This window comes from Erigeron canadensis, chromosome 1, assembly GCF_010389155.1.
Source record: "Erigeron canadensis isolate Cc75 chromosome 1, C_canadensis_v1, whole genome shotgun sequence".
In the NCBI taxonomy this organism is placed as follows: Eukaryota; Viridiplantae; Streptophyta; class Magnoliopsida; order Asterales; family Asteraceae; genus Erigeron; species Erigeron canadensis.
Genome location: NC_057761.1, coordinates 5,445,188 through 5,456,864, shown reverse-complemented (window position 1 = coordinate 5,456,864; position 11,677 = coordinate 5,445,188). Strand labels below are relative to the sequence as shown.

The 11,677-nt window shown below is 31.1% G+C and overlaps 1 protein-coding gene across 1 annotated transcript; it reads right to left on the bottom strand.

Annotated features, from left to right (window-relative positions):
- Positions 1-7,850: 7,850 nt before the first annotated feature.
- Positions 7,851-10,703, bottom strand: LOC122584864 (trihelix transcription factor PTL-like). Its single transcript, XM_043756939.1, has 2 exons — positions 9,971-10,703; positions 7,851-9,279 (listed from the first exon to the last, which is right to left on the bottom strand). Exons 1-2 carry the CDS (start codon positions 10,390-10,392, stop codon positions 8,037-8,039), a joined length of 1,665 nt encoding a protein of 554 aa, XP_043612874.1. The 5' UTR covers positions 10,393-10,703; the 3' UTR covers positions 7,851-8,036.
- Between the last annotated feature and the right edge of the window lie 974 nt (positions 10,704-11,677).

The window sequence follows — 11,677 nt, the reverse complement described above, 5'->3', positions numbered from 1 at the left end:
TGGGAGGTTGGGTGGTAAGTAGCATCTAGTGATGAATGTATAGGTTAGTAGTAGTAGTAGTAGTGATATATAAAAAAATAAAAAAGCAAATTGAAAGAAGAGATGGGCAAGAAATATACTGAGAGTTTCCATTTAGAGAGAAAACTGCTTTTAAGATAGAGACAAATAAAGAGTTTCCAGTTTGGGATTCTGAGAAGAGTGTGTGAGTGGCAATAGCATGACACAGTTTTCGTTTTTCGCCATTTACTTGTCAAATCAATTTTGCATCATCAACACCACTTAAAAGCTGCACCCCCCTCAAGATTCCCACCAATCCTTTCATTAATTCCTATTTAATAATAAACAATTAATTAAGTACCACTATCACTCTCATTACAATAGCAATCCTATGTCAGTACATTTCAGGTTTCTGTAAAAAGATGTTTTATTTGATAGTTGTTTAAAGCAGAATATTAAATATATCTTTGATTCAAAATAGTAAGACATCAAATTCCAGAAATTGTTATATTTGTTTCCTAGATATGCATGTATAGTAGAGGTGTGTATTTGTCTTGTATGATCAAATTTTCAATTCATAGAGAGTGGATTAATGTTGATGTTGTTTTCATCAAAAATTACTAGTATATATCAAGAAAACATTTTAGTTATTTAAAGACGTGAAACTTTTTATATGATATATTAGAAATATACATTTTCTGTAAAACATGTACAATCTTGATATATTTTATTTTATGTATAGACATGTCATTTCATTCACAAGATAACAATATATTCTGTAAATGAAAGTTATCAACTTTATATCATTTACTTTGAAAATTTCTTCCTGGTTTTAATTAAAACCAACTAGCTTGTCACTTGGGTCATATAAAGAACAGTTGTATTGGAGTGTGTTAAGTTGGGAATACATATTTTAGTTAGTTTGTAATTAAGGTTTGAATCACAATAGAAAATCAGAGAAAATTCATAGGAGAAGAAAGAGTGAGAAGAGGAGAGGAAAGCTAGGAGCATCGGGTGGAAGAAGCAAAATAAGGAATGTGGATGGTGACACTCAACTGTTGTTTTATTTTTGTTTTTAGTTTGAGTGAGTCTTTCAAGAAAGGGAAGCTTCTTAAGGAACTCCATCAGGGTGACAGTCTTTGTCTAGGATTTATTTATGCATGACACATCATTTTACATCATTATGGTGCCTTTTCTCTCTATCCTTCCTCTCCGTACTTACACCCTCCCTAGCTTTTCCATTTCATTTCACTTCTCTATCTCAATCAATCCCCCCTACCTATGTATGCTTTAACCACTAGATCTTACCATGGTCTTATATAGGTTCAATTAATTTGTTTTAATTACTAGCTAGCTTGAATCAAAACATGTAAGAGGGATGGAGTGGTATTAATTGTGTGTGGTGTTTTATAATGGTTGTGGCGTTTTGATGTTGTAAAATCGTCTCCAACCGTATACTTAGTATTGTTTGAGCATGGCATTGCAATGTGGTTTTGTTGGGATATACGAAGTAATATAGTAACATTGTCTCCAAGAATCAGGCACTGCATAATATGTACGCACGGTTAGCGTGAACTACGGGTGTGTGGTGTTAATGTAGTTAATTTTTTTCCAAAAAATGATGTATTCTTTATGCGTGCTACAGGTCAAATAAATAAAATTGATACCAATCAATGTAGCTAAATGTAAAGTAGTGTCGAAAGATTTTTCCAACATTAAAACTTATGAACACGCATATGTGCAACAAATGAAAAATGGAAACTACCGAAAGTGCAAAAATAAAACTTACAAACTGTTAAAAATAATTAAAAATCTTTAAATAATTGCTAAAAATCATGACAATCTAATCATTATTATTGTTACTTTAGGCTTACAGAATATTAATTAAAAAAATTTATGCTACAAGTCACTTTCAATGCGGATCTAATATATGTAGAAATACAAGGACAACTACCCACGATGACGCACAAATTAAATTGTTTTTTATATATATATATATCATATTTATGCTTTTTTTATAATGTCATCAAAAATTTAAGCCACACTTCACTTTTGCCCCGACAAACCCAATTCTTTGGATCCTAGCTTCCGTGTATAGTACGTGGTTGTAGTGTTGTGAAGTTGTAAAACCATCTCCAATCATCGCGATCACAATATCCGTTGTGGGTGGTTTTTCTTTGGTCATCTCACCTAGCTAGATGGCTTGATTTATATAAATTATTGTATAAACTTTTGGCAATATTGATCTTATTACATATGTGTGTCTTTGGCATTGTGAATGTTATGGTATATTTATTGTTTTATGTTGGGGTTTGTTTGGAATAAAAGTGATAAATAATATGAAGGAGATCGATATAAAAGAAAAAACATGACATTGTGGACTTGTGGTACGGTGTTGTTTTTTTATCACCACTAGCCACACTCTTAATTTTGTCTGTGTTTTAATCTTATTATAAAATTCTAATGTTTTGTTAATTAGGTGATAAGGTTAGACATTTACTCTAATGAACTCCAATAATATCAAATGTAATTATTATATTCCGTGTTTATCAAACGCTTTGCAACAGAATAATTGAACTTGAAAAGTAACAAATATAATAAGGATGATTGTATTTTGCTACGCATATATATTGGGGGGATATTTTCAAACTTTGGGCCTCACATTTTTCTTATTTGTTTCTTACATTAAATTGGAATTAGTTTATCTAATACTATTATGACGTAAAATACGAACTATTCATGCAGGAATTAAAGTAAAGTCAGAAGCAAAAGCCCAACATTATTCTGTTAGCCCTACTATACAAGGAATGCCAAATTTTATTGACAAAATAGCCCTAGTCTCCAAAAGAATCACAAAATTGCCCTACTAATGAATTGAAATAATGTACCCCACACTAATATCAGTTTCTGTATTCATGAAATGCCATACACATATTATACTACTAGCTTGTACTTTTTGCTTATTTATTTGTGCAAATAGATGTATGAATTCAAAATTGTTCTAATTTTATTTTTGTACATTTCTGATAAGTTTTAAGCGACTCAAGGTGTAAACATCGAATATAAAAGCATGCATGATACCATATACTAGGTCTAGATGCCTACCTAAGAGGCTAAGACATATATGTGGTAAGTGGTAACTAACATTTCTCTTCTTTTAGTTTTTTTAGCTTTTTTTTTATCATAAAGTAAAGAGTTAATTACACAAATATATATATATATATATATATATATTTTCAATGTCGTCTACCACGGTTTTTGATACTTAATACCGTCTTTGACGGTGTATGGAAAGGTTGAAATGTAGTCAGCTTTATCCCTACTAAAAGTAGAGATGCTACTTTCAAGTTTTATTAATGGTAAAAAAGAATCTCCAGCCTTGTTGGCATGAAGATCGAATCCATAACCATTATATCCAGAGACAAGGGCTCCAACCAACCACTGATACAACCCAATTGGTTATAAATTTCCTTTCAAATGATACTCACTTTTGGTTTGTCTTGGTGTGGTTATCATCATAGTTTATGGTAGTCCTTGGGGGTTTGGGATATGAACAATTTCGTAATAAAAGATCTGAAAATGTACTTATAATTAAGTGACTCTATCTCAAAGAAAAAAGTGGCGTAGTTTTTTTATTTAAGGCAACGCCTCCATCATAACATGATGAGAGATTAGCCAGTGTGAGTATTCGGTTGTTAAAAATAATGATAAGCACGTGAAAATGTAGATAATTAAGATCAAAAAGTTATATATTGTACACAAACTATCAAAACCTCTATTTCATGCACAAACTTTGTAATTAGACAATAGAGGTTTGTGCATACAATAGATTTCTGATAGTTCGCGCATACTATAACTTTTTGTTCTTAGTTATATACATTTCGGTGCACTTATCTTTTAAAAATAAGGATTGAATAAGCCAATGGGGTTAGTAACTCATTGGTAAGGTCTTTGATCTTGGAGAATTTACCTGGGTTTAAGTCTCATTTTTCACATTTGTAGAGGTGGATAGAGGGTTTTTTGATAGTCTTGGTTTCCAGACTTATGTGTAATTTAAGAGTAAAAATAATATGTCGTTAAAAAATATAAGAATTGGATATCTAAAGTAAAAAATACTAAAGATTCATAAACATTAAATATATAAATACGTTATTTACTATGAGTATTCATTTTTATCTAATAAGAGAAAGAAGAAAAAGGTCTTCTTTCATGTACACGCATAAGAAATGATTAATTCTCTTAATTAAATAGTCTACTAATCCTTTTAATCATAAGATGATGACACATGAAAAAATCAGGGGACAAGATTAGGAAAGAGAATTAGTGGATATCACATGTCAACTTTTTAATGTATTAGGAGGATTATTAGGCTATTTGGTTAGAAAGATTTATCATTTTTCTTCAATGACCGTCACACTATTCTCGGCTATCCCAAATTTTACGTACGTGAAATGTATCATATCATCCTCTTCTTACTATATTGGAGGTAGCTTTACAAATAAAGCTTTATAGATTCAAGAAAAATTTATAAATACATGATTATATGTAGAAGGGTGGGTTAAATAGAGTACAAACAATCCAAAAAGTATAAGGGGGTCAATCTCCACCGTTGGATTAAGCATCTTCTTCCTCCATCTTTCTTCTTCTCCGGCGAGACTGCCGCCACCAGCCACCACCTTCTTCTCCAACGACCATCACCACCTCCTCCTTTTTCTTCTTTTCTGGTGAGACAACCACAGCCACCACCTCCGGTGACATCTACGGCAATCATCAGTTTCGTTTTCAGGTGTATACGTTATGGGCGTTGCCCTCATTCTTTTTAAACTGGTTATCACCGGACGCCTATGGGAATCATATGGATTTACATGAAAGTCGATCACATGTAATCATATCAATATTCGTCCACATGTGATCAAGAATCCAAATCTCCACATAATTGTATAACGGATGATAATGCATGCCTCCACACAATTATAAACTTCAAAATTACACATAAGTAATTCAGAAAACAATCAAAAAACAATTTTCATGTAAAAAATAATCATCGGTTGGACTTAATTTGAAAAGTTCTCAAATGTTCTCGCAAAAAAAAGTTATCAAAATAACTTTTCAATATATATATATGAGGGGAGCCTTATTTTGAGAAATCATTTTTTTGTAAGAACCTTGAGAACTCTTAAATTATGTATTGGATCACATGTTTTTTTTGTTCATTCACATATGAAATGTTATAAAAATACATGTTGTAGAAGAAAGTTTTTTTCAAAACCTTATATATACTCATTTGTTAACATGTGAACGAAAACGTGAACATATTCATTGACAAGTTCACAAAAGGCTATTTTGAAGGTTTTTAAAAAAAGTTTCTTTTACAACATACTTTTTTATATCATTTCACATGTGAATGAACAAAAAAAACATGTGAACAAATATATTATTTAAGAGTTCTCATGGTTCTTAAAAAAAAAAATGGTTCTCAAAATAAGAAAACTATATATATATATATATAACTTAACATTACAAACATAATAGTCATGAATAGGATCCTGTCATTCAAGTACCGCTACATTTGTACATAACTTCATATTTACATGGACAGACATCTTATTTGATAATGTTGAAAACAGTGAATATACAATTGATGTGTACATAACTTCATATTTACTTTTATGGGTACACTTGACACTTCATTTGAAAAAGTGTAATTAATATATAATGAAGAAACAAGAATATACCAAATATATAATTATTATATACGTACATTTTACATGAATTTTATTTTATGAGCAAAAAGATGATATTTTTGCATCTGCAACAGTTTGAGATGACGAAAATCGATCATCTTATAACTTGGTATAGTAGGGCTTAATGAATTGCCTCCCTAAACATGTAATTAGCCATTTTGTACGAGTGATATTTATACTAGCAACTTGCTTATCTAGTCAAATATTCGTATACTGTAAGTTCAGACATAAGCTTTTCAAAAAAGCCATGAAAATCATACTTTTATAATTTTCTTTTATGAACTCTTTTGAATTGACCATAACAATTAATCGAGCTAGTGAAAACATTATTGTCCTCAATGATCCATCCTTCTCTAATAATATAATTGGGTGGTAAAGCACATGTTGTTATTGATAAAAGTAAATTTGTAATCATTGAAACTATTAAAGTAAAATGATTGTGTGATAAGATTGGAAGATAAATAGAATGGTTTTTGTCTAAAGTTCATATATATAGGTTGACTTTAACGAAAGTATTTTGCTTTAATTAAGAGCTAACCTTTAATTGTTTAGCTAGCTAACATAAAACATATAATTAGCCTAAAAGTTCTTGTGCTTTTTTAAATAAAGTTATTGATCGATGGAACGCAAAATTTTGAACTCAACTCCAAAAACAGATGAATATAGTAATGAATTAAGTCATTTGAACAAACGGGTGTGCTATAGTTTACAAACATGATTTTTACATCCTAATTGACAAAATATTTCTAGCGGTTTTAATTTGTAGGCCAGAAACGATATTAGATGTACGTGATAACATCAATGCAACTCTTGTAGAATTAGTAGGTTGGATTAGATCAATAAAATCAGAAGCGGTATCAGAAAAAAATTCTTAAAGGGGCAAAATAAAAAAAACCGTAAAAATTAAATATAAAGGAGTCAAAATGTTAAAATTTATAAGAAATTTTTGAAAATCAATAAAGATCAATGAAAATTTTAAAATTTTTGTGACAAAATCTAAATTTGGAAACAGGCATTTATCCCTTTGCCCCCATGTGGTACCGCCCCCGAATAAAACAATATTTTGACTTTTTTTATTAATGCAATTTGTTACTATTATCTCTAGCTAGTACCTTGTTAGGTAGAGAACTTAACGATAAGAAGTTGATCTTAAAAAAATAGATGTTAAGGATTTAAACCCAATTAATTATAATTTAAATGTACAAATTATTTTCTAGTTGGTATGATTATATTAAAAAAAAAATCGTCCAAAAAGAAAAAAGAATATGATAATTAATGTTGTTTTCTTACTCATGTTACTATCGCATGATAGTTAATATATTAAAAAAAAATCGTCCAAAACGAAATATATATTTCTCGATCATCTTTGCATTATGAATACTGAATGTATACTGATCTAGTGTAAAATAAACCTGCTATTAATATAATCATACTGAATATACTGATCTAGTGTAAAATATACTGAATATATTCATCTTTTTCATTTTACAGATACAAGTTTTTTCTTCAAGAGCGGGATACATATGAGAAATTAAAAACATCTCGTTTTTTAACTACAATGAAAGGCGTAATTGAAAAAGAAGGAATAAACGCTAAAGAAACATAAGGGACGACGATTATTTTTAGAGCTTTCTAAATAATCAAAATTGAGTCAATTTTCTTTTGTGTCTTGCTCATGCTATATTATAAGTTTGTATAATCAATTCCCCGGCCCTTTAATTTCCTTGTGTTCCCCGGCCAAGTATTAATTTTAAGAAAGAAAGATAATTGGACAGAAATCATCAAATCAGATAATAAATGCGAGATACAACAAATTCCATATATGGTGCATGGTACTTTATTTATATTTTCTTATTAAATCTATACTAAGCCGACTAAATTAATACAATCCAAACATACCATCAGTTCATCCATCACATATATATGAATTAACCTTAATAGTAAATAGTAATAGTAATACAATATATATATATATATACATATATCTCTATACTGGCATCAAAGATTGCTTCTTAGAGAATAGAAGCAAGCTAGAAACAGTATTATTTATAAGGATGAGATGGACTTTAGATTTACTAGGTAACAAAAGTTTAGCTGATCATGTATCAATTCCTTACTATTTAAATATTTAATAATAAATCATTAATTAATAAACGTAGTCAAATTTCACCTTATTCACACAACTAATTTCCAAACGAAATTTGGTTAAATATCAACTTAATTCCCAGAGACTAAAATTAAATAGTCAATAACCACCTTTCCTACCCACACCCTTAACAAATATAACCTAATTAACTAGTGATTATCACCCTTGCTTACCTTCATGCCATACCCATCCCACATGTTCTGAGGATCACCCATAAGAAACCGATAAGTACCGTCGTTTTGTTGATCATTCGGCGCAATTAGTCGTTCGTTGGGTTGTTGTCGATAGATTCCCCCCTGATGATGAAATATGTGAGGAAGTGATGATTCATTGTTATAGTGATAAGTGTATGATGAATTTGAACTTCTTGTGTTCTCTTTTCTCTTCTTGGTTCTCATTAAAAACTCATTTATGCTATCCCATTTAGCCTTGCATGTTACACTATTTCTTTCATAACCAAAAGATGTCATTTTAGATGCAACTTCTTCCCACAAATACTCTTCCATACATCCACCTTGCTCGAATCTTGTTTCCATACTCGTTCGTAGTTGGATTAGTCGTGTGATCTCGTTTTCACCCCAACTCGAAAGATTAACAGTAGTGTCCATCTTTCCATTATTGTTATGATGAGGTACATTATTAATTTGATCATTATTTGGAGAAGAAGACTTATGATGATGATGATCCAACTCTTTTTCGTTCAATTTATGCAAAGCGTCCATCAAAGCGGCATCTCTAGACTCCATCCAAGCTCGTTCGTTGGCCCAAAACTTGTGTTCTTTCTCGAACCTAGCCGCCTCTTCTTTCCTCCATTGTTCCTCTCTTAAAAGCCTTTCTTGTTCTTTTTGTTCAATAGACCTCATCATTTTCTCCATCCATTCCTCTTGTTTCTCCATAATCTTCTTCATTTGTGCATCAATAAACTCCTTAATCTTTCTCTTCCACCCTCCTTTCCCCAATGTCCTTTTATTACTCCTATTGACACAATCTCCATTTTCCATGAACTCGTTCGGATTACTATAATCCGATGAAGAATTGTCAAAAGCCGAAGAATTGTTGGAAAGGCTAGGACTATCACATAGCCTTGAAGGGACTACAGGTTTAAATGGTTCTTGGTTATAACTATTATTTGGGTGCAAATGAGATTGAAAAGCACTAGTTTCACCATTAAGATTATGAGCATTTGAAAAAGAGGGAGGAGGGTTATGATTAATATTACTAGTACTAGTTTCGCCGTAGAGAGCTTCAAGTTGTCGAAAAAATCGATAATGCTTCCCATCTTGTCTTCCTGCTTTCCCTTCTTTAGTTTTCTTGTAATACTTGTACAAATTCTCAAACTTTTCTCTACATTTTTTCCCAGTTCTTTGATACCCATGTTCCTCAGACATAATCCTGAAAAAATACAAAAAGAAAAAACAAAAGTAAATAAAGTATTTTTCAGTAGTAGTCATTGGGTGATATCAGAAAACTTAATGACAAGAAAAGGGAGAAAAGACTGAAGTGATAGTGATCTTTGCTAAGGAGTACAAGTTTCATGTGGTTTCTTGGTCTGAGCATACTATTAAACCAAATTGGAGTCTTTATTATTAAAGTTGAATTCTTGTAAGCTTTTTATTAGTATATGTTGAGTTTAACTGCAACAAGTGTGTGAAGTGTGTCCAAAATTTGGCATATATTATAAGTTTTCATTAAATAAATAAAAAAAAAAAACAGTAAGCTAGCAAACTTCACAAAAATACTAAAGCTAAAAGGAAGCAAATAGTGATATGGATATATAAATGATTACGTTGGATACAAAACATATAAATAGAAAGAAAAGACAATAGTTTTTATGATGATTTAGCTTTTTATAGCTAATGAGCTAGTTTTTTACTACACATAGATCCAAATCTATGTTAGAAATTCATTTTTATCTTAACAATGATAACAAGTCTTTGATCGGCAAATTTTTTCAAGATTTATAAAAAAGCTTGCAAGAAAGAGATAAAGAGACTAAAAGAGAAGTTGATGAATGAAGATGAAGAACAATATTAAATAGATATAAGCAAAATTATATAATTAAGAACGAGATGATAAAAGAGACCTAGAAACTTCATCCCACAAGGGGCCTTTCTGATTAGCTTCTTTGAACTTAGAATCAAGCCTTGATCTAACTTCTAAAAGGGTAAGAGTTTCTTGCCTTGGCCACCTACCATTTGCACCACAACCACCACCAATTTCCATTTCTAAACCACCACCACCGATTTCCATCTCTAACCCACCGCCGCCGCCGCCACCACCAACGCTAAGACTAGCAGTCGTGGAACCACCCGTGTTCGAATCAGATCGAAACAAAACGCCACCGCCACCGCCACCGCCACCGGTACAACCACTAGCACCCAACATCACCATCTCATAGTGTAGATCATGAGCTTGAGGTGGTGGATGTTGGATACTAGTACTACTAAAGATAGTTCTTCCATTCATATAATGAGTTAGATCCGTTATCCCATATTGTTCTTCCATATTAATTTTTTTCTTTGTAATAATTAAAACTTTTATTCTAACTCTATCAAAAAAACAAAAAGATAAGGCTAGCTAACTAGCTCCCACAACCCCTTCTTCTCTCTCTTAAAGATAATGAGAGAAAGAAAAGTGTGTTTGTGTGAAAGGGAGATGGCAATATTGTGAAAGGAGAAGGAGCGGCAGATCCGGATCGTGTCTTCACATGAAAAAGCTCTAAATTTATGTAGAGTACAACAATATTGGACCCATGATATATATCAGTGTGGTTTGAAGAATATACGATGTGTGTTTTCTTGTTTTCTTTGCATAATGCAACTACTAATAAACACCAGAGAGAGATGAGTAAGTAATATGTATGTATGTAATGTACTCAATGCATATATACTTAAAAATCTTGCACCTCACTTTATAGAGAGAAAAAGAGAGTTAATATTATTACTAATACGGACAAATTTACACATGTTTGAGTCACTTCATTAATTAAAGATCTATTAATTACTTAATTTAATATTTTAACCCTAATAAGAATACAAAGGGAAAACAATATTGATGGAAAGGAAATAAAAGTTTGCTTTAATTAAGACAATAAACCCTGATAGGTTCGGAATTTTTGTTGACGAATCCCCCTTTATGATGGACTGTCGAAACTAGGCCACTTAACACCACCATGCTTACAAGTGATTTGCGGGTGATGGAATTTAGTTACACGTCCATGTTTGAGGTAATTCCTTTTTTTTAAACTGAGTCATATGTTCATACAATGTATCGGCGGGTGTGATGGTAATGGCGGCGACGACGAGTGACGATGACAACGGGCGGGCGGCGGCGGTGGTGACGCGTGGTGGGGGCAGCAATGAGTGGTGAATGTAAAACTAGTTAAAGGAGATAGTGTAGTTATTATACAGATTGAGGATTTATATAGTAAATTATTTCATTAATGGTATTATAGGTATATTAGTTGAAAATATTTAAATCTTATCTTATATATACTATAAGAAATTTGAACTAATGACTTATTAACCAATCAAATCGCTCACTCTCGACTATGTCATCATTTAAATTAGTTATAAATTAAAAATTCTAATAATCATTATCCAAATATATAATTATATTAGTATTTATATTAATTCGTAGAAAAAATCTCTTTAATTTACAATTTTTTATTTTTCATCAATAATTTACACTTTTTAGCTTTCAATACTTAATTTATATTTATTTTTAGCATCAACTTGAGGAGATTTTTTTAAAAAGTTACAAAAGGTATTTATATTTTAATTTTTTAAAG